This window comes from Brachycentrus maculatus, unplaced genomic scaffold, assembly GCF_059751285.1.
Source record: "Brachycentrus maculatus isolate JH-2025_06_01 unplaced genomic scaffold, ASM5975128v1 h1tg000222l, whole genome shotgun sequence".
Taxonomy (NCBI): Eukaryota; Metazoa; Arthropoda; class Insecta; order Trichoptera; family Brachycentridae; genus Brachycentrus; species Brachycentrus maculatus.
Window position 1 is genome coordinate 661,080 of NW_028280973.1, and position 24,887 is coordinate 685,966.

Consider the following 24,887-nt stretch of genomic DNA (forward strand, 5'->3'; position numbering starts at 1 on the left):
CGATCAAGTAAATACCGCATAATGTAACTAACGACTATGTTAACACCGCATCATGTAACTGTCGATCAAGTTAATGCCGGGTCAATTTAGGAACCAACATACAAAGTTATAAGATATTGTCATTTTGGTTGAAACAAAAAATATTTCATCATTAAAAAAAATTATGTAACGTAAATATTTGGTTGCGGATAAGAGTCAATATTTGTATATTTTCCAGGAATACGTTTTATTTGCTTATGAAAATATTTAAATGGTAACGAATACATCCATATTTATATTATTACATCATATGGTGCGATAAATAAATTCCGTTTATTTCAACAACACAAAAATGCCCCCAGGGTACAAGGGTGGAAATTATAATATTTTGTACAAGAAGGCTGTTGTTTTGGGACAATTAGAATAAATATACAATATACACGAATACACAAAGAAGAAATGGTTTCCTCGTTAGTTACTTGATAGCCATTTAATTACTTAGTAGGGTGAAATATTATTAATGTTTGAATATTTATATTTTGCGGAAGAAAATTTATTTCACGATAAAATTAGCTACGAATTCGTAGAAAAATAAAATCATATATTTTTAAATTCAAGCTTTTATCTTTGTTAAAATTTATTTATAATTTATATTTAATTACTAAGTAGGGTGAAATTAAAAGGGTAATATTTGAATATTTATATTTTGCCGAAGAAAATTATTTGAAGATAAAATTAGCTAAAAATTCGTAAAATAATACAATGGTTTTAAATTTAAACGTATATTTTTTTAACACAATTTACTGTCGTAAAAATAAATACCAGCTTTCTTTATACGCCGCCTGCACAATGTAGTGTTTAACACATTTGTCTACCATGCTGGAGGTCTCAGGTTCGATTTCTACTACCTATTTAAACTACCAACAAAACATGAGTCCAGTACTAAAATTATTTGATATGAATTCATTTAGGTGAAGAAAAATTATTGTTTATTTAGATTTTAAATTATTTATTAATTTTTGATATTGATATGGAGTGTGGAAAGCTCAAAGGTTCATTCCTTACTAGCATATGTAATATGAATACAATATTTCATAAAATTACAAAAACAAACGTAAAGTTTTACAAATGTTTTATGTAATTATAAGAACACCTCCGTAGTGTAGTGGTTAGTGCACCTGGCTACCATGCTGGAGATCTCAGGTTCGATTCTCAGAGAGGTCAAAATAAACATGAGTGATTTTCACATTCATACTTATTTAATATCACCCTGCACCGGTACCTGAAGCGCACGGCTGATCAACTTCTCTGCATGCAATTAACGATTAAGATAACACTGAGTCAATATGATAGAGTGCCCTACGCACCATTGGTTGCTTATAAGGGTTAGAAGAAGATTATATAATGTGTGAAAATTATCAAGGTTGCATACAAAAAAATATCAAATATTATTTTTGAAGTAAAACCTTTGTTATTTTTTTTTCTTTTAGTTCTTACTTTTAATCTGAAATATTGGTACGCTTAAGATGCCGCCGGAGAAATACTAAAAGGTGAAATACCTTTGCGACATTTTGTCTTGATATCGAAACAAATAGGCGAGCCTAGTTCTAAATCCTGACATAAGTTATCCCGCCGACCGTCGTTTCAAATACCCACCTAATCCTCGCCACTCCTTATAGCTATCTTCCTCACACACGCGTCTAGCAGCGCCGAGGATCAAAACTCAAGATCCCTTTAAATGGTACAATGCACGGCCAGAGGACGGTCCGAGCGCTTTTACAAATGGTGACATATAGCTTTTAGAGTGAAAGCTTAGAAAATAGAGGTGAGCCTATCCGAAGGATATTTGTCGGTCGGAAAGGTAAAAAGGATATAAAAAGGACATATATTTAAGCGAATCGTCCTGAAATTGGGTAATAAATGTCCATTTTGTGGACCTGAACGAGTTATCCCAAATTTTGTATTGATATTTTTTGTGATTTAGAGTCATTATTGACATCGTAAAGTATTGATATTTTCATTCATAGTTATTCACAAAACTTCGAATATATGATTCCTTACTTTTTTATATTTCACGATTATATTAAATCGTGAAAAAACACATTATTTATTACAAGTATCGTGTTTTGAAATCTCTTTTTTATTTATTATCCGATATGGTCTTCATAGCGGATACAAGCACTATACTTGCAGTCGTAAGCAGATAATAATGAGTCAAAATACAAATTTGATTTATGACAGATAGCTGTTGAAATCATATTTATACGTAATATCTTTACATTTGCAAAATTACAATTTTTATGGTAAAAGTACAGGATTAAGAAATGTTAATTTTTACTGCTTTTGAAATTTCTTGTAGAGATTGTGATAAAAAAACACATTGGTCAATTTGCGAGATATATGAATATTAAAATCGAGAAAAATCGTTGTGGTTTTAAAACTCAATCTTTTTCAGAATTTGCGAACAGTAAAATGGACTCACATAACTCTTTGACTCATACATAGGCCTTTATCATTATACGCAGACACATTCAAAGACTAACTAAGAAAAGACCGAAGAAATCAATTAATAAAAAATATATAAATATTTTTTATCACCTTTGCTTTCTACATTCCCGTTAAACCAAACCCTTCCCCTAGCTCACCCATCACCTTAAACAGACTCCTAACCACCTCCATCAGTACCTAGATTATTTATTTATTGCTTGTCAGTTTGTGTTTTCACCTGTTGATAAGAACATCTGTAGTTCTCTAAACTAGTCGTGTTTACATTTTTAAACATAAAATGTAGTCTTATGTAAGTATTTTATTTTTATTTTAAAATCATGATATTATTCTATTTTACAAAATCAATTAATATAAGTAAGAGCTTTAGAAACTTTGAGTTTTGAGAGTTAAAAAATATTTATTTAATGTTTATTCTAAAAAAAAAACAACAAAAAATCCAATATATATTATTTTTTTATCATGAAGTGACGTCCGGCTCTCAACAAACTGTTTTCAAGTATTTAATTTTTGATTTGTACGTTTTAAAAAATATATAAAACCCTTATCCGCACCTCAATGGTGCATAGGGCACTGCGTCATATCAACGTAGTGTTATCTTGATCGTTTACATATGAAGGAAAGGTGATCAGCCCTCCGCTTCAGGTACCAGTCCAGGGTAATATTGAATAAATATTACAGTGAAAAAAATCACTTATATTTATTTAACCCCCCCTTGGGAATCGAACCCGGGACCTCCAGAACGGTAGCCGAGTGTGCTGTCCATTACACTATGGAGGCGCACTGATTTTTTAAAAAAATCAATACTTTATTATTATAATTGTAATTTTTAATTTTAATTAGGCAATTTATTTATTTCGATGGATGATGCTGATTGTAAAAAAATGTATTTATGATTATTCACATTTATTTCGACCGAAGATTATAAAGTCGATTATTTAAGTGCGAAATCTGGTTAAAAGTGGAGAAAAAACCTTTTATGGACGCAAAAAGCTCTTATTTAAAGCAATCGAGAATGTCACTTTTGAAATTTGGGTAGCTAGATAAACAAAGTAATTCCAAAGTGGATATATAAAAAAGCGAACAAAGGGAAGAAGTTGAAGTAGAATGGGACAAGAAGCGAGTAGAAAAGGGAAGTGAAAATTCCCAAAGTGGAATATTTTCCTTGTTTCAACCCTTTTAAAGTCAAATTAATTATGTCAGTCAAAGCCTGCAGAAGCGGACGAGAAAGTTTAATGAGAGTATACCTAATTCTATACGTTTGTGTTGATTCATCCTCATCCCATGTCCTAACTTTAAGAATGGAGTTTACTTAAAACCTTTTGTTTTTTTTTCAAAAGAGTTTGTTTTCTGAAGAAAAGGTTTTTTTATTTTTTAAAAATGCATGAAAACAAAACATAATATTCGGCTAAGTGTCAATTTGTAATGAATGTTTTTTTTTGTTCAAGTTCTATCTACCCTCTGATTGAAAAAGCTATGAGATACGTTTTAATCAATATCATTAGTCTGTTTTTGGTTTGTTTGAAGATATTGCTTTTTGGCAATAACTCTGCCAATGTACTTATTTCATTTCCGTTCATGAAGTTTAAATAAATAAATAAATAAATACTAAAAAAATCAAATATATCAAAACAAAGTAAACGAAACATCGTGAAAAATAATCATTTTTCTCGAATTCATATTCGTAAAAATAAAATGTGACTATGTTCAAGCATAAAATTTATTCTCATTTACAGGTGAAAATACTAATTTCCATTTATTATTAAATACTAAACTCAAAAGTAGCTTAATACAAGTTTGTATTCGTGTTTTTTTAAAAACATTTTTAAGTGAAAATCACTAACCGCAAAGTAAATGGTTTAAATATTATAATATTGAGAACATTGTATTTTTGTGTTTCAATCCTCATATTTTTCCACAATGTTAATGGTTATCAACAAATAATATCATATAAACAATTTACACCACAATTTTTTTATATATTTTTTTCTGGACTGGTGTTGATATCTTCATTTAAGTTCAAATAATTTATACAGTGCCTGATGCATCAATAGCTGCTAAAATTATCATGAAAGAAAAAGAAGAAGAAAAAGTGTCCTTAGCTTCTCGTTTGCCTTCTTTCGACTAGTCTCTTGAGATATATATATATTTTTTATATCTACAGTTTTTCACGTTTTTAAATTATAAACGACTTTCCAGAAGTTACGAAGATTTTCAATTTAAATTAAATTCACTGTGTCACTAACTTCAGATTAAAAATAAAAGTAATTATTTTTAAATGAAGGCCTAGTTTATTTCATGTTAAATATTTTATTAAAACCTTTCCATTAGAAAACCTAACTTGAATGTTTAATGAAAAACGTAGCACTGCACCATTACACTTCGTTATAAGCATTAATTAATAAAAAGAAACGCCATCTTTTTTTAATTACATGTTGGATTATATTTGATAAAATTTTCAATTAGGTAGATATTATAATTTTACTTTGATTTAATGAATACCTAAGTTATTAATAAATGAATTATTACGCCTCTCTCTGCAAGGGTAGGCAGATAGAATAAAACACCACAGCAATCTGTCTTTGCAAACAATTATGCATCTCCTCATTCATGCATCTCTTCATACATTCACGCTTTCAAGTATTTGCCATGTTTCCCTCGGTCTTCATTCGCCTCATACATTTGTTTTTCTGTTATTCCCTCACTCATTAATTCCACATATCCAAGCTTTATTTTAGTTTGGATATGTGGAAATAATGAGTGAGGAACTAATGAGTAGTAAAATTTGTATTTTTATTTTTTTGTCCATATTGCTTATCTCAGCCTTGCACTCTAATTTTTTATTTTACTATTCGAGCATCTATAGTACATTATTTTGCCGCAAATTTGTCTGAGATATCGTATTTTGACTGTATTCAGTCTGTCTTACTTTTGCTAACTCCATGTTTCACTTACAAACATTAAGGTTGATACCAGGAATCCATTCTGTACCACCAATTTATTTTTCGCTGAGAGTTTTTTTGTTGGTAGAACTGATATAACTACAGTATTTAGTTTTTTTTTATCTTTTTCTGTTGCTTTTTGTATGCTGACTGTGCTTTGCTTCTTATTGACAGCAGAAAAGACCTGCAGGCGCTGGTTACAAAGGTGGATAATGTGTTCAAGGAAAGTCACTTGCTGATGAATGTTTGCAAATCCATAGTTATGGTATCGAAAGAGTTGAATATATGTAGATTTGGGAGTAAAATAGTCCATTCGATTTCGTATATTTGAGTAGTTTTCAAGGGATAGAAATATCGTTTAACATAAAGAAAGAGAGTGTATGCTGGGAAAAGAGTGAATAGTGCTCGAAAATCAGTGAGAGATATCTCAATCATGAAATCACTTAGGTTGGATTAAGTGATCACTTTATACATTTTGTAAAATTCAATATAAAAATATCCTATTTCATTTGTTTAAAAAAATATCTTCATTCAAAAAGATATGAAACGTGTAATTTTTTTCTGAATTATTTTAGGCTTAAAGAAATGCTTGATTTAAAAAAAATATTATGCTAGTAATAATTTAAGATCCTGCATTTTAGAACAATCGCATCAATATTAAATCTACGGTAAATGTGACAGGTGGAACGAAACTTAATTATAAAATATATCGAGTTAAAGAGTTCCGTTGCAGTGCTCCAATCAACTCGTTACATTCATTTACATTTCTAAAGCGAACTGTCGGAGCTCTGCAACGAACCAAATAAGGAGAGGAATTTTAACTAGCTTTTTTAAATTCACTTCACGTTTTTTAGCTTGAAGTTTGCATGAAATGTAAATATTCCTTACTCTATAAGTAAGTAAAACTATGTGTGTTCGGAACATAGTTCTAGATTTTTTTGTAGAAGATAATGTCTGAAAAACGTTTAAAGTTAATTATAAAATTGTTCTTTTTAAAAAAGAATCATGGCTGAATAACGAGATAATTGTTATGTTGCCCAATTCTCATCCCCTGGTACATTAATTTTTTGTTGTGATATAAATTATAAATAATGTCATGTGATAAAAAATATATTGCTTACAACAATCAGGTTGTGTGTCACAGTGTCGGTTTGTGGTCCAGTGGTTAGTGTTGCGGACTCTGGAGTTTCTCGGTTCGGTCCACTCTACCACAAGTTGATACCTATTTCTAATAATGAGCCACTTAGGCTCACAGAAATAGTATGAAATTGAAGTATTTGTGCTAAAAATGAAAAACACAAATATTTTCTTTAAAAAAAAATAAAAAATGAAAACATTTATTATAAAAGACAGGAGTAAAATATATATTTATGTTTAATTTTTTTTTTAGTTTTTATACGAATGTGTATATGAGATGAGAATTGAATGAAATGTTTGTTGAGTTGGGCACCTAACAAAAGCTTACATAAATTAAGTATACTTATGTGTACTTATACATGTCGTAAATGATGTAATAGTAAAAATATATAATGAAATGAGAAAATAATGCGAGGCTGAGATAACCATTATCGATAACATTAAGATGAGTGTGTTGAGATGTCGCTCACTCCTTTCAAGAACGTCATAAATCAAAAATTGTCAATTTTCAGTTGTGCATGTTTTCGGAATGCCCAGAAAACTTACTATATACCAGAAAAAGAGGCATATTTTAAACTTAATATTTACCCGCTACAGGGCAGAAAATGTTGTTTTTGCATTTTGAAGAAAAGGTATTGTTTAATTATTTTTTTAAACATACTAAATATTTTTCAAATGGATAAAAAAATCATCAGGTTTTACATAAAAACATCCGTTGCACAGTAAAAAGTTCAATAAGTGGCTTGATATTTATTTTTAATACATTGTGTTATATTTTTAAACTTTAAAAACGTTCTCCTGAAAAATCAAGTTTTTTTTATTTATGACGTTCTTGAAAGGAGTGAGCGATGTGTTAAGATGAGTGTGTTGAGTGGTTTGAACATGTATAACAAATGAGTGAGGAATAAACGGTTGAATAAATTAAAATGAAATAGAAACAAAGATTGAAGTAATCTTGACATCATCAAGTATTTAAAATACTTATTAGTGATCAGTTCAGGAGTCGGAATAATCGCCGGGTTTGTATAAAGAAATGCATGAATATGGAAGAAGCGAGAAATGATTGCAAAGACAAAGTGGTGTGGCGTTCTATTTTCTCTGTCTACACCTGCAGAAAAGTGTCGTGATGTTAGTAAGTAATTTTTAACACTCTCTACATATATCATTCATTGTTCACTTTGTGTTATACCACTTTAAATATATTACCAAACCACAATGTTAAGAATGATTTAATTTACAAAATCGGTTATTTTTAAGTTCGCGTGTGTAACTTTGAATGAAGAGATTAAATAAATGATTTACAGGAAAAGGTTAAAGAAATCCACAAACGGATTACCAAACGGATTATTTTTAAAAATACGTCTGTTTTCAAATGGATTTATCCCTTTTCAAAAACTTCAATTAAACCTTTTTCAGGCCCAAAGCTAAACCTTCTTTCATTTAAAAACGCGTTGCCTTTTTTGCGTTTTGCAAAAAAAGCCTTGTTAATTACCGCGATTGTTGAGCTGACTTGTCCATGTCAGGAATTGGATTTGTCTTTAATTAAAAACGGATAGCGGTGACCGGGTGAATAATGTAGGGGAAACCAATCGGAAAACTTCAATACAGCCTCTTTTTCCACAAGACAATTAATTGTTGAGCACTGAAGAAGATTGAGTAAAGGCTGGTTTACATCGGAAGATTTATCAGCGTGGTTAGGACGAGGAATGAGCAGGTTTAATGAGCTTTGTCGATTGTTGTCATGTAGTCTGATTAATAATCATTGGCTCTATTTAATTGATTATAAAGTGTTTTTCTGCGGAGTAAAATATATAAAATGAATGAAGAAGGTTATGTAAAATGTTAATGGTTGTCATAAAGTCTGATTACTATTTATTGGTTTATTTAAAAGATTGTGATTTTTTTCTGCACAGTAAAAGCTTGAATAAGGCAGGTTTTACTATGAAATGTCAACTGTGATCATATACTCTGATCATTAATAATTACTTTTATAAAGTATATCGTTATATTTTTCTGCTAGTTTTTCTCATTTATTTCTTTTAAATATGCTTATTATGCTTATTTATTATACCTATTTATTGTTTTTATATTTTCCATGAATAAGTTTGGTTATTTAAAAAAAACTTTTTCATGAATTTATTATTTGAGTTCCAGTCTTGTTAACGTTACTCCCATGTCCCAAAATGAGAAATAGAAATCACTCATCAGGAATATTATAAACATATGACTTATGTTTGTAATATGTTTTGAAAAAAAATATATTTACCGCAATTAAAATATTAAAAAAAAGATAGCATAGCTTATACCTTGTTCTGAAAGCGGGTTTACTGCAAAGCATCGGACAGAGTAAAAACCTAAAAAAGAATTTTAAAAATGATAAATTTCTGACATTTTATAGTGTAAAACTGTATGCACTTCTTTTAAGTTTATATTGGAGGTATAAGGTTAGAGATAATGTATTCCATCTCTATTACGCTTGTAAGATTTTAAGAAATACTTTATTTTTTCCCTCTTGGTTAATTTTTTCTACTATCGCAAGTATACTCGCAAGTAGAAATGAAAAAAGAAACAAATTATTTATGTATTTTCTATATAAATCAATATCGTGTAGATGTTTAGAGAAAAATAATAATGTTTTCTTATAAAAGCTACCAATGTAAACTAGGCATCATCTCTGTAGAAAAACTTTTTGGCACGCCGATAATGGGATTACGAATTCTTCAAATAGAAAAATATTCATTGAGTGAAGAATTCCTTTGAAATTCAATTTATTTGTAAACTCAGTCGATAAGCGTTAACAAATGTAAAATTTTCGGAAATCTCTCAATTTTGATTAAAAAAATCATTCAGCAATATTTGATTATATTTATTCCTCGTTTTAATTTAATTATTTGTGAGTAACGTATCTTTCAACCAAAAAATGAATATTGTTGTAAAATAAACCAAGTCCTTCAATATTAATTAAAAATCGTAAAACTAAGATATTTTAAGAATAGGTTTGTTTGTGCTTTGGATATTTTTTTTATTAAAATATTATTGAATATGTTTTTTCCAGCGAGATCACTTAACACATTTGAGTGTGACCAAATTTTTGTTTACAAATCCTGGGTTTGTCTCTTCTAGGAGCTGTTGATGTCATTTTTTGTTGTTGTTGATATTTCAAAATAGGTGAAAAAAAATATGAAAACATTTATTGAGAAAATTTGAGTAGTGAAATTTAAAATTAAAGGTAGATTGGTGAATGTAACACTTAAACCAGCCTAACGAGAGGTTAAAAGCCCTGTAAATGATTCGACTTCCATCTTCTTTTTTTATTTATTTTATGTAACAATGATTAAAGAAAACACTTGTTCCACATAAAGGCCAAATTATGAATTATTTAGAAAATTTAAAAATCCAAAATACCTCAATTCCAATAATAATTTATTAAATAATGTATTGTTTGAAAATTCTTCGCCTTTGTTTTGCATTTTTTCTTTGTTTTCAAACTCCACCCCTTGACTTACCTAACTTTCCCCTCTCCTTATTTATAGAACAATTTTATATTTTATATTTTAGTTACTATACAGACCTGAATGATGGAAGTTTAACTTCCGAAACATGTAGTCTTTAATAAAACTCAAGTGGTATAAAACAAGTGTTTTCTTTGGTTATTGTAACATGTCTTACCACAAAGTTAATGCCGAAACAATAAATAAAATATTATACGTAAGGTAATTAACTTTAAATAACCGTGTTAAGACGTCTCACGCTTCTGTCGTTTGTTGTTGGTTAGATAAAATATCCGTGTTTAAACGTACAATTTTCCTGTTAAATTTTATAACCCAAGGTCAAATGATTTCAAAAAGCTTAATATGGGAATAAAATAAGCTGAGATATTTTTTGAAATATTTTGAAATTAGCTTTGAAATTACGGTAAAAAAATGGCAACGTATTTGACATTATTATATTAATCCCTACCCGGGAGTTGAAAGGTTTCAACAAAAAAAAAACTTAAATACCTGTGATAAAAAAGGTTAAATGTTAATTTATGATCCCTTCTCGAAAAAATCTACTAAGAGAAAAATCACTTTTTTTTCTTCACTTTATTCAAATTAAAACGATCGATAGAGACACGAAAGTGCCAAGTGTCGGCGTGATCCAAAGAGGCGCGGCATTATTAAAAATAAAATATCCGCCAAAACATGCAAAGCAGGTGCCGGAAGCTTACCTTCGGAATTTAATTGAATGTGGAGCTTTAACGAGCTTCGAGAGAGACGCGATGAGACATTTAATTCGATATTACCCCTGAAAAGTAAATGTGAGGATTTGGAAGCTCGCCTTGTCTTCGCATCCCTTAATATTCAATTCGTAGTCAAGCTTTGTCGGATTCTCTTAACTTTTGTTAAAATAAAACACAAATATGTAATATCAAATAAGGGATTGTAGTAAGGGTACTGACAGAATTCAAATTAGCCTGTAACATCTAAATGAGTTGATGTAATTTGGGTTTCTACGTTTAAGATGTATTTGCTCTCAGACAATTGTAGGAAACGTATAAAATACAAGTTACATATTGAATGTGTATATATTTGTACATAAATACAGAATTTTATTCCACAAGGGATTGTTTTCAAGATATTCTTGATAAATTGAGAAAAACAAAGATATTTTTTTACAGAAGTGTGGATATTTGAATGCTTGCCCAGACTTTTATAAAAAACCTACTTGTTTTTCATAAGAAGGCTTTATAAATAAAAATATGTTAATGTATATTATTCTTTTTCAAAATATGTTTTTATTTTAAAGAAGTACATACTTCGTAATACCATTAGTAACTAACTGACAAATAAACGATCGATTCCATGCGTTAAAAAAAATATTTTTGTTAAAGTGATTTTTGTATTGGAATATATTTGTTTCTCCCTGCCTTTCTAATATTTTATTTTCTAAATTAAGACATGCTTTTAATAATACAATCACACATAAAGCTATATATTTAAAATTATATCTAACAACCAATCTTTAAGAATATCAAACTTAATAAAGAGTTTGTTGTTTTATAAAAATTACTTATAATTCTTTTTTTTATTCTTAAAATATTTTTTTCAAATAATTTTAAAAATAACTTTTTTTAACACATAATATTTTATAATATTAATTTAATAAACTGAAATATTTTCCTTTTTTTCAGATACAGATGAACGTCCGATTTTGAATAACGAAGAAGATAAAAATAAAGTAAATTTAACAAAGCATTTGGTGATTTTTTAAAAAAATATTAAAATTCTATTTAAAATGATAATTTTAATGAATGAATAAAATATAAGTGTTTCGTGAAATAGTGAATTAAAATGGGACAAACATGAAAAATTCCACCCTAGATTTCTCAAGTGTTCCTGAGTGTGTAGTGAATTAAGGTTTCCACCATTTGGGGATATACGTGCTCGAGTCGAAGGCTTTTGCGCTGGACTGTGGTGCCTGAATAATGAAACAATGAGGCTGTCAGGGAAGGTTCTAGTAGCCTTGTGGCCTCTGCTGCTAATATTGCACTTGTGCGGTATGTATTAACCCATTTTACTTATTTTATTGTGTTCCTAACTTATATTTTAATTAATTTGAAAACATTTTTTAAATTCATTTTATCTACCTAAGCTATTTACAATAATGTCTTTACGACAACCTTATTTTAAATAAAAAACTGGATTTACAGCATAAAGGGGTTATTGTCTAAAGATAGCACAGCGAAACTAAAATTATAAGATTGCCATATGTATAAATGTAAAAGAAATTGTATGAAATTGTATTTAAAAAATGTAACTATATAAAATAAAAAAAATCTTAACAGAGATCATGGAGTTGTTGAGAGGGAAAAATAAAAGCCCGGGTATTTACAGGGCCTAAAAGGTGTTTCTGTCTGATTAAAACGATTACATCATATACTTTGCAATATTATTCATTATAAATTAAAGAGAAATACATTTAGTATGCAAAAGTTTATAAAAAAAATAAACAGAGATTGATTGATAGGAAAAATATAAAATTCATTTTGTAACACGTAAAATATAGTTTAAAGAGTTTTCAAATGATGATACGATTACTTTTTTCCAACCATGCAATAATTTTATTTAACATTTAATAGATATAAACTAAAATATATGACGTATTCCGTGTTTTTTTCGGTTGAAAAAAATGGTAGTCAAATGATGACTCGAGAGATGGGCAGAAACAGCCATTCAAAAAATGCATTCGGCAACCAACTCTATAAAAAAATCAACATTGTCAACACACTTCCTCGCCATGCAATGCAATCTGGCTGATGGACCAAGTGTGGCTTCTAGTCTAACCACTATAGCACAGCTTCTTTCATATGACATTCAAATTCTGTTTATTTTTAGACTCTCATTAAAAAAACACCTTTTAATACGTGCTGAATCTACCACCTTTTTGTATCAGAAAGTAAAAACATCAACATAAGCACCTTTATTGATTCAAACTTATCACTTACAAAATTTACGACGAGTAATAATTTTTACTTTTACTCGGTAAATACAGCTATTCCTTAAAATCTATTGTGATACATTCAACATTAAAAATGAATGGATTTCAATTAAAAAGTGACGAACCAATTAATGTGATTTGAGATTTGTGACATGCGAATACAATATTTGTGGTAAAGTTTTTTTAATATAATTGGGAAAAAGACTTTATTCAAATTATAGATAACATTGATCGACTTAGTCACCTTGTTGTTTTGTTTGAAATTTCACTAGTAAAATACAACTTTTCATGTAATGAAATTTAAATTTAAAAAAATACACATTTTAAATATGCATACTTGTGGTATTTATAGGTTTAAAAAATATTTTAAAATGAATAAAGCACAAATATTGTAACCTTTTTTTCTAAACGGCTTCGCTAAATGTGTGTACCTACTATCTATCCGTTCATGAATAATTCGTATTTGTCGAAACCGGTTGGAAAAAATTAATAAAAATTAAATATTTATGAACGAGGTTTGTAATAAACTTTTGACAAAATAAATGTACTAAAATTATTATTTAATTTGTTACGTATAAATATAACATATTTTTATGTTTAAATAAATGAAGAAAGAGTTTTGATTAAACAAATATATGTAATGGCCATCATGTTATTCATAAATCAAAGTTATGCATAAAATAATTATTACACTTTGAAATATTCTAGTCTCTCTATAGCAGGCAACGCCTCATACAAAAGGGGTTAAATATTCCTTTGTCGCGTTCCCAAAGTCATTTACTGAAGTAAATATCTTGAAGTGTTCGCTTAAGGATTATCTTAATTACTCTATAAATGTTTAAGGTAGACAAAACTAAGAAAACTAGCTTTCAACATATTGAAACATTATCAACTTATAGTTTGAGATACTATTAAAAAAAATTGGACTCAAAAAAATATATTAAATGAGTTTATTAAATACAGTCTCATGGGAAAGAAAAAATATTTAAAAAATAAAAATGATGGACAAAAATTACCTAGAATTATAATGTAAAATGAGGAATGAAAAGGAAATTCATACGTTGTTGCAATTCCATGAATTTGGCTGTTTCAAAGAAAGACCATTTAACAATATCAACGACAACATAATATGTGTCGGGTTGTGGTCCCGTGGTTAGTGCCGCAGACTCTTGAGTCAGAGTTTCTGGGTTCGGACCCACTCTACTACAATTTGATACCTATTTTTAATAATGAGCTGCTTAGGCTCACAGAAAAGGTATGAAAAATATTTTTGTGAAAAAAAAAAAAAACTAATATTTATCTCTAATATATATATGTATATATATTTAAACTTTTCATCTTCATTCTATTTTTCTTATATTCAAAAAAACCTTTACTATGGAAGCTTCGGGTTTATCCTTAAAATTAATGAATTGTTTACGAAGGAAAACATAAAAAAGAGGATAATTCTTTTCAATTTTAGTATTTTAAACATTATTATGGTAAATTTATATCTCAACCACAAAAACTATTAGTTTTGTTGTTGTAAAAATGTTTTACAAATACGTTTGAAAAATCGGTATACATTTACGTCAAAATTTGGTTTGGAGTTTTATATTTACTTAAAAAACAGCAGAAAACACAAAAATAAACCCTTAACCGTATTTCATTTAGCATTAATGCTATTTCCGTTTCGAAAACAGCTTTTGCGGCTTCTATTATGAAGGGTCTCAAAAATAATGTATATTTCAGGGATCAAACCAAAAGTATGACATTTGGGCACCTGGTTCAGGAACACGCGAGGGTAAAATAAATAAGGCTTTGCTTTTTAAAGCTGAAATTCAGAAATTCTGGAAAACACATGTCATGTCTTTTATTTTGTTAGTAAACACAGCCTTGGACAAATCCCGAGATACCTTCACCGATGGAATTAGAGGTAAATTTGTGACTTAAAATTTGAGTTTCCCCCCACTTTATTTTTAGAACGAATCTTTTGCACTAAAAAAATAACATAAATTGTTCTCGTATATCTGGAGGGAACTGTATAACTGTGAAACATAAACGAGCTTTCTAATTAATGTAAATAATTTTTGGTAAACAATTGTTAACATTGGTAAAATATTTCGAATTTAGTGATCAATTGATCTGTTTTGTATTATTTTAACGGTCAGTTTAGGAGTCGAAATATTAGAGTATTATACACACTTATTAAATTATACATTTTAGTACATACTCCTCATACATAGTCGAGGAGTAGTATGAGGAGATGCATGAATATGAAAAGGCGAAAGTTTGCAACGACAGAGTGGTATGGCGTTCTATTTCTCTGCATAATCTATTTCAAACTGCAAAAAATGTTACATTTTTTAAATAAAAATAATAAAATACAATTCTGGCTTAAAAAACGTTAAAAAAAATAACCAGCACTTTGATGAATCGCCATCCATTGATAAATTCATTATTTGTCTTACAAAAATTTTTTTCATACTCTTTTTATAAAAGAATATGTATATTTATATATGTATAATATACTTCAAAATTAAGTGAATTTTACGTTTAAAATTTAACTACATATTTACGATTTTTGCTTATTTTATATGTAAATTAATATAAGCACCTTTATGCATATACTATTTAGCTCGTGGAAATAAAAGAAATCCCTCTATAACTCGATAAATTAGCATATCTACTCGTAAATCTCCCACATTTCTGAACGTCGTCAAAAGCTTTAAAGCTTAGTTCCAAGTTTTCCGAAATATGAATATTCAGACCTTAATGCTGTTTCATAAAACATATTTTTAAAAGGAATGTTCGAGTCGGGACAACGCAATAGAGTCTTTGTTTCTTCTTTTAACTAAGAGATGAGAAGAGAGATACAGTTAGATGGTTTATTTTTATATCTGGCATGTTGCCTGGTATAAACAGGCCATTGATTTTTAGAAGGGGGTGTTTTAAATTAAACCCTTTACCTTCTGCAAATTTAAGTATAAAAATATTTTAAACTGACATAAAAAATAAAGTTTCTTTTTCTTTAATTTTGCTTAAAAAATTTGACAAATATTATAAAAGTTTACAACATTTTAAGTGTGTCCAAATACTTGTTTACAAAATCAGTATTATCTCCAATTAAAGGAGTTATTTTCATTTTATTTTTTGACATCTCATCAAAGATGAAGAAGAATATGGAAGTCTGGGCATTTACGGGGCTGACGACCGTTTAAGTGATCACTTTACACACGTGTAACATTCACCAATTCTACCCATTATTGACAACCACACTACTCAAATTCTTGGAAGTTCTATATATATATGAACCAATTTAGAAACCTTGTTCTTGAACCACTAGAACTTCACTAGAGACATCTATTGGTGAGATGTCAAGAATTTGAGTAGTGTGGTTGTCAATAATGGGTAGAATTGGTGAATGTTACACGTGTGTAAAGTGATAACTTAAACCAGCCTATGACGGTCGTCAGCCCCGTAAATGCCCAGATTTCCATATTCTTCTTCATCTTTGATGAGATATCAAAAAAGATTTATAAAAGTTTAATTTGTTTGACAATTATATTATATTAAAATATTGACAAACTTTTGTACAATAAATAATTTTACAAATATGATTTTCCCTTTTTTATTTATTTCAAATTTTTTTTTGTCTAGATTAATAATTATTGATTTTTGAACTGTTAAGAATATTATTTTAGTTATGAAACATTTAGTCAATAGATCGTGAAAAATATCGTGTACAAATATGGAAACATTAAAAATGCATGACTTTTTTATTTCAGTCCATTCTCATTCATCATCATTCATCATTATCATTCTCATTGTCCATCATCATTCATCAGTATCATTCTCATTGTCCTGTTTTTCATCACGTGCAAATTAATACCTTTTTACCTACCCACAGTCATCAAATTCCCATAAAAATATCAAAATCTAAATGTATTTTAATATTTGCAGCAATTAATATTAATAATAGTAGCTTTAATTGCCGACGGTCAATTTAAAATATTTTAGTAACCCGTGTTTTAAGAAAAGGTATTGAAAGGGTTAAGTTAAGTTAAGTGAGTTTATTTTAAAACAGGGGGTGACTTTCAGTGCCAAACATCTCGATTGGGGATGAAACATCCCCTCGATACATTTACTTTGCGTCAATTTCGTGCTACTTGTAGTTTAATGCGCTCACACTTGCTTGAATCCTAACGAACATTCAACGGCGGCACCAGATACGTCTCGTACATATACAGCCTTTTAACGTTTCCAGCAAATAGTGGGGGAGGAACTAGTCTCACGTATTTCAAACAAAAAGATGTTGTGATTTTTATTTTTGCATTTAAGATTTACTACTTGTTTTTATACAGGTTTTTAACGATCATGATAAAAATATCATTTAAACAATTCGCACTTAAATGAAATTACATATTTATAATGAGCTTTGAGGTTAATGAATTCACAACATTTTTGGGTGTCCAAATCCTTGAATTGATTTTTTTAAACATTTTTTAAAATTAAATTAAATTAGCTAATATCAATAAAAATCTTGAAAGTTCCTAGACTTGAAAAAATTATAATTATTAAGTTGCATTTCCCAATTTTTTGTTGGTGAACATCCGTAGGACCTTGGTTCGAATCTTGGTGTTTTTAATCGGGTTTAAACATTTGTATTTGATATCAAACTGTCTCAATTAGATTTTTTTATATCACATCAGAAGGTTTTTTGTCTACTGGGTTTCTGACCTGTGATTGGCTCATTACAGTAGTAAAATAAATAAAAATCATTCAAATAATGCCTATACTAAAAACAAATTATTTTCATACAAGATATTATTAAATGAATGAGGAAGAGACAAAGAATAGTTGCCAAGACAGATTGATGTGGCGTTCTAAATCTCTCTGCCTAACCCTGTGGAGACGCGATGTTATGGTTAGTTAGACAGGTTTTTAATTTTTTTTTTGTTTGGATTTATCTTATCTCGAAAGATCTAATAATTTATCTAATTATTTATTGACCTAATAATCTTGATATAAAACATATTTTTTAGTGATATTACGAATTTGTATTGTATTGTTATGGCATTGACTTTGTGGAAAGATATGATGATTTAAATATAAAAATAAAGAACTTGTATAAGGTCACGTTTGAGTTAATTCATGTAAATGCGATAAGATTTGAGAACTATGGATATTCTGATAAACACGTGAAAATACAAACTGTTTGAAGTTTGTATTTTCACTTGTTGTTGAAAACATCCGTAGTTCTAGAAACTAGTCGTATTTGCATTAATATCAAACGTGGTTTTGTATAATTTTTTTATTTATATATTAAAAATTATATTCTCATCGTTGTTAGTTAAAACAAAAACGTTTTATCGTAAAATAATTCGAGTTGTTTTCATTATTTTTATTTTTTTAAGTGAATCATAAAATATGGATAGTATGCTCTACTTTGGAGTATTCCGCAGAGGATAACATGTATTACGCTGTACTAAGTACAGTGTACTCTGTGTCGACGCTCAACAAGGATTTAAAGATTTAACTTTCAACAAATGGATTATGAAACTTCTCACAGCTCAAAGACTCGCGAAATGTTTACGTAAACAGTAGTTGAAATGCAATAGTGGCTTCTGAACTGAATGTAAGGGATTATTTAACTCTTTGTTCTACTTTTATGGAATACTAGATGTCCATTAGATGTGTCGAGAAAAAAAATGACAGTTTTTCAGTAATACAATGGGATAAATTGAACCATTTTGGAATCATTTATTAATAACATTTAAAATCAATATGAAACTTCAGTTTTAAAATGATGAAAAAAAAAAACTTTTGACACATTTTCATACTTGAAACATGACAAGATTTCCTTGGTCTTTCTCTGTTTCTAATGAAAACCACATTCACTCCAATAAATAAACACCTTTTATCTCTTTGAATTAAAAAGATGATTCGCCAATTAATTTGTAATGATATATAATTAAAATTAAAATTTTACTGGGTAAATAGCATTTAAAAAAAATCTACTGAAAAGATTTTTTTAAAAAGCCCTTTTTTAAAAAGAATAACCCGTGACGCCTCCATTTTAGAGGTTTGTCTGTGGGTAGGATAGGAAACAAAGGGATGTAAAATATATAACACAAACACCCAGATTTTTTTTATTGAATTCATTTGCAATTGACGGAAAACGGACCCGCGACGCTTATTGACTTTGGTGTTAGATAATAATGCTGAATGCATCGAAACACGTGTCATAATATATTTGAAGAAAATGTTGTATTTATCAAGTAAAATATAAAATAAACATAATATACTTCTGTTTACAATAAACTAGGTATTCCTCATGTTACATTATAATATATGGAATACTTTACTCGTTTATTAGACAAGTACTTTTTCTCCCCCATATTAAAGAAAGACCGGTGCATTTTTTATTTCAATTGCACAATACAGCATTTACAGGCTTTGTACCTGACGCTGTATTAAACTACCCTTTGCTTATCTCACAAAGCACAGGGTGCAACCTTTAGTGGAGTTGTCCGCTTATGCTTAAAGTTCAACACCTCCAACTTATTATGTAATATTACTATATTAAGTTGCCGTGTTTCCTTTCATAGAGTTTGCCCCAAGCACTTCTAACGCGGCACAAGAGCTCATTGGAGCGAAGTGAAACTAACTTGCTATTAATAAAGGACAGAAAAGGTGTGGTTTCTGATATATAATCTACTCGCAATTAGAGTTGGGACTAATTGATAACTGTTACTTATTCGGTTACCAAATTGGGATGGAATTTTTTACTTTTTGTCAGATAATATTTATTTTCTACTTATGTTTTTTTTGTCAATTTGTCAGATATAATATATTAGGGGTTACCAATATCTTATACGCATTCAAATAAAGAGAATTATTTGGTGTGAAATAATCGCATTCAAAAATTTAATTGAGTAAGGAATTATATTGAAAAAGTCATAATTTAATTTTTTTTTGATGTTTTTTGCTCTGTTTTATGTTTATTTTTACAACTTATTATATTATTACTTATTCTTCAATCACCCAAATTCTATATAAGATGAGTATAACATTTTTTTATATCACTCTTATTGACCCTTATCTGCACAAAAAAATGTATAGGGCACTACATCGAATTGGTGCAAAGTCAATTTGTTATTTTTATTTATTTGAACGCATGGTACTGCTATGTTTTTGCAATCAGTTCTACTTTTCAGTATCTGTTCAGTATAATATAAAATGAATATAAGAGTGAGAAATACTGATATTTATTTAAACCCCCTTAGGAATCGTACCTGGGACCTCCATCATAGTAGCCAAATATTCTAACCACTGCACTATGGAGACATACATGTTCATATATTCGTTACGTAATAGTTATAATTTGTAATTCCTTATATAAATTTTATTTTGATTTTAATATGGCATATGATATTCTTAACTGGCATGTGTAAATCGTGAATGAATATTCGCTTTGTTTTAATATTATGTACTGTTAATATATCAAAATTATACTTTAATATTAAGCGTCATAAGAATCTAGTAAACAAAGTTTTAACTGCTTAAAGATTGAAAACAAAATAAAATGAGTCATATTATAAAGCACTATATTTTAATAATTAAATGCTAAAATGTTGCACAACAAATTCAGAGAGATAAAAAAAGACTTTTAATCCATGAAATTTTCTGAGCGCAAGTTTAACTTATTTTCTTACTCTGCTGTTCAACTGAACTCCAAGGGTGAACTTCGACGCGGTACAGAGGAATTACTTATGTATAATGTAAGTTTTAAAGAAACATAGCTACATTACAGCAGGGATTCTATTATAGAGGACATGCCCTTCTCTTTTAATAGTCCTTGTTAGAGGAGACAAATGTAACGATGAACTGCAGAAAACTTTAGTTATCTTTTCGAATGGAGTCGTTTGTTAATCTGAGCATACTTTATTTTTGCAATAAAACTTCACTTGATTGAAAATTGGTCCGGAAAAACGTAAAATATGATTTTATTATAAACGTAAAATAGTTGAACAATACTGTTTTTTAGTTTATCATTTTGAAAACGACTAGTTTTGAAAACTGCAGATCAATAAAAAAGTGATATTTTACAAGTGTTCATTATTTTTATTTAAAGATATGTATGTGAACATATGATGGTTAAGATATTTTATTTCTTCTTACCATGTATATAATGATCGTATTATCATTTTTCTTATTTTTAATTTTAATTTTACTTTGAAAAGAACTCTTCTTTAAAATCTATTGTGACATGCGTTCCGCTACATTCCACGTCATTTCAAACACCATATAAATGATACGAAATTCAGCGACACGCGTTTCACAATACATTTTTTGTAACAGTGTTATTTACCAAGTAAAACTCAAATTAAAAATGGATTGATATTACCACAAAGTGACGTATATTATATAGTGTATAAATCATAGAATCTAAAGTAAAGCTTGTTCACTTAACCTCTAGGTTTTGAATAAGGATTAAAAAAATAAATATATCGCTCACTCCTTTCAACAACATCATATCGAAAAACTTGATTTTTCAGGAGATCGTTTTTAAAGCTTAAGAATTTTTACAAAAATGTATTAAAAACAAATAGTAAGCCACTTTTTGAACTTTTTACTGCGCAACAAATCTTTTTAGGTAAAACCTGAAGGTTTTTTCTCCATTTGAAAAATATTTAGTATATAAAAAATAATTAAACAATAAATTTCCTTCAAAATGCAAAAAACAATACTTTCTGCCCTGTAGCGGGAAAATATTCGGTTAAAAATATGTCGCTTTTGCTGGGATATAGTACATTTTCAGGGCATTCCGAAAACATGCTCAACTGAAAATTGACGATTTTTGATATATGACGTTAAAGGAGTGACCGATATGTTTAACTTTTTTGGTAATCGATTTTATTAAAATATTTTTGAAAACCTCCTTCAAGGTAGATTAAAATTGAAAAACTCGCTTTATAAACTCAGAGGCTGGAGTATATTTGTATATGGCGAGTAGAAGAAGAACTGAGAGGAGCTTTTGATACTGCTAGTTATTTATACTCGTATATAACTTACACCGCTCTATACTGTAGACTGTCTGCAGCGTGGAGGCACTCAGCTATGGGACGGAACTAGACTTAACACAACATTTAGTGCTGCCCCAGATGGCACTTCTCAAGACAAAATATCTTATCGGGAGGATTTCGAATCTCCGATATTGTAATATACTTAATTAACACAAATTGATACAAAAGTTCTTCGTTTCCACGTTTCCATGAATTTTTCATACTCGTTTTTAAGCTTTGCATTGTATTAACATTTTGAGTGTGTCCAAATAAAAGCTTCTCACCAATAGATGTCTCTTGTGATGTTCTAGTGATTCAAGAACAAGGTTTCTTAATTGGTTCACATATATGTAGAACTTCCAAGAATTTGAGTAGTGTGGTTGTCAATAATGGGTAGAATTGGTGAATGTTACACGTGTGTAAAATGATCACTTAAACCAGCCTTTGACGGTCGTCTGCCCCGTAAATGCCCAGACTTCCATATTCTTCTTCATCTCTGATGAGATGTTAAAAAATAATATTAAAACTAAATATCATTAATGATTTTCGGCCGTTAGTTAACGTAAATAACTATGCATATTAAATAAAAACTTTTACAAGGTAAATGCCACTATTTACTTCTGCAACTGATCATCAAAGGTAAGATCAAAGGTTGAAGAGGTGTAGGAAGAAGGTGAATTTCCTGGCTCCATAATATATTATATAATACATGAGTGGACAGGAAGAAGTAAGGAGCATCGGGGAGAGTTTTCAGACTACTCAAAATAGGGACACATTCTCAAAATTGATAGTCAGCGTCGGAGAAATCCGAGACGACACAAAATGAAGGATAAGAATCATCCTTTCCGTTTTTTCAACATTTTTATTTATTTAATTTATCTGCCATCGCGGGCTAGCGTGACGTCATCACGCGAAGGACCTACAAAAGGGCTGACGACGGAAGGTACATCCTCTTTCGTCATCTTGCCATCAGCGTAAACTGCCGCTACATTAGTGCATTAGTAATAAAATTTGTAACCTTTATTAATTTTGTGAATAGAAAAACGTAAAAAATCAAGTAATTCTATTAATTTTCCATCCATTTTTAAAACGCAGCTTCTGAGGAGCAACTAGTGGAGACGTTGATGCTCGTAATTAGTGCAATCACCTGTCCCCATAATGGTTTCGGCATTAACTTTGTGGTAAAATATGATGAAACTGTATATGAGAACACTTGCTTTCTACCGCTTGAGCGTAAAATTGTAAATGAAAATACTTGTTTTTTACCACTTCAGTTAAATTGTAAATGAGAACACATCGCTCACTCCTTTCAAAAACGTCAAAAATAAAAAAAATCGTCAATTTTCAGTTGTGCATGCTTTCAGAGTGCCCATTAAATGTACTATATCCCAGCGAAATCGGCATATTTTTTACTTACTATTTACCCGCTACAGGGCAGAAAGTGTTGTTTTTGCATTTTGAAGAAAAGGTTCTGTTTAATTATTTTTTTAATATACTAAATTATTTTCAAATGGTAAAAAAACCTTCAGATTTTACCTTAAAATATTTGTTGCACAGTAAAAAGTTCAATAAATTACTTGATATTTATTTTTAATACATTGTGTTATATTTTTAAACTTTAAAAACGTTCTACTGAAAAATCAAGTTTTTTGATTTATGACGTTCTTGAAAGGAGTGAGCGACATGTTTTATACCACTTGAGTTAAAGTTTAAATGAGAACACTTGTTTTTTACCACTTGAGTAAAATTGTAAATGAGAACTCAATGTTTTATATCACTTGAGTTAAAGTGTAAATGAGAACGCTTGTTTTCTACCACTTGAGCAAAATTGTAAATGAGAACTTGTTTTTTTACTCATGTGGTAAAAAACAAGTGTTCTCATTTACGAAAAATCAAATGTTTGTTCTCGTATGTATTGTATTTCAACGACAACTGTTACAAAGATTACATAAATCACAAGTACAGAGAAACATGAAAGAGAGAGAAAGAGAGAGAGAGAGAGAGAGAGAGAGAGAGAGAGAGAGAGAGAGAGAGAGAGAGAAATAAACACAAGGTAAATTGTTGAACTTTGACAAACATGTCTAATACAAGGAATGGTTACAGTCTTTAGTCCAAAGCCGTACTCATAATTAATATCCTTCTTGAATGAATTCCCAAAAGCACTTTCTGAATTCAAAATTGTCACCCCCTTCCGGTATTGTGGATTCTGGAGGTAGCAACGGAATAATTCGCATAATAAACAATGTTTCCTCAGGTTGCCAGCAGATGTCTCTGATGTATGACCTGAAATGGAGGGCGAAGGAGAAATGTCGCTACTGAAAAATTCGCTGTAAACATGGCGTTATTAAATGCTGCCATTAATTCACAGAAAATGTTTTGCGAGTGAAACTTTGACGAAAACATCATTGTTTGCTAGGCGTAATTGAAATGAATCACGAAAAATAAGTGAAGTAAATATTTATACTGAAACTGAGTACGTAAATAAGTTGATCATCTTGGAACCTTTTTTGGTTATCAATTTGTAGGGTTATGTTTGCTGAGTAAATTGATTTTAATATAATTTGGTTCGAACAGGTTTTGTACAATACATATTTTAGCAGCCCTGACATATTTGTTTTGTAAACTATAAGTTAATGATCGATGAATTAAAAAAAAAGGCAGGGATAAATGAAATGGTACCTATCCCACTCTGATTTCACTTTTAACGAAGATACGTATTTTTATAAAAATCATAAACTTGCTTACAGATAGCACGTATGTATATGTTGTAACACCATTTTTTGTATGTTTTTTTACC

The 24,887-nt window shown here is 29.3% G+C and overlaps 1 protein-coding gene across 1 annotated transcript in view; it reads left to right on the top strand.

The window, feature by feature from the left end:
* LOC148306848 (uncharacterized) overlaps positions 1–24,887 on the top strand; it is a 154,932-nt gene that overhangs the window by 39,800 nt on the left and 90,245 nt on the right. Inside the window, exon 2 of the mRNA XM_088264286.1 lies at positions 11,737–12,102. Coding sequence (XP_088120412.1) covers positions 12,039–12,102 — 64 coding nt within the window. The 5' untranslated portion in view covers positions 11,737–12,038. The remainder of the gene's footprint in view (positions 1–11,736; positions 12,103–24,887) is intronic.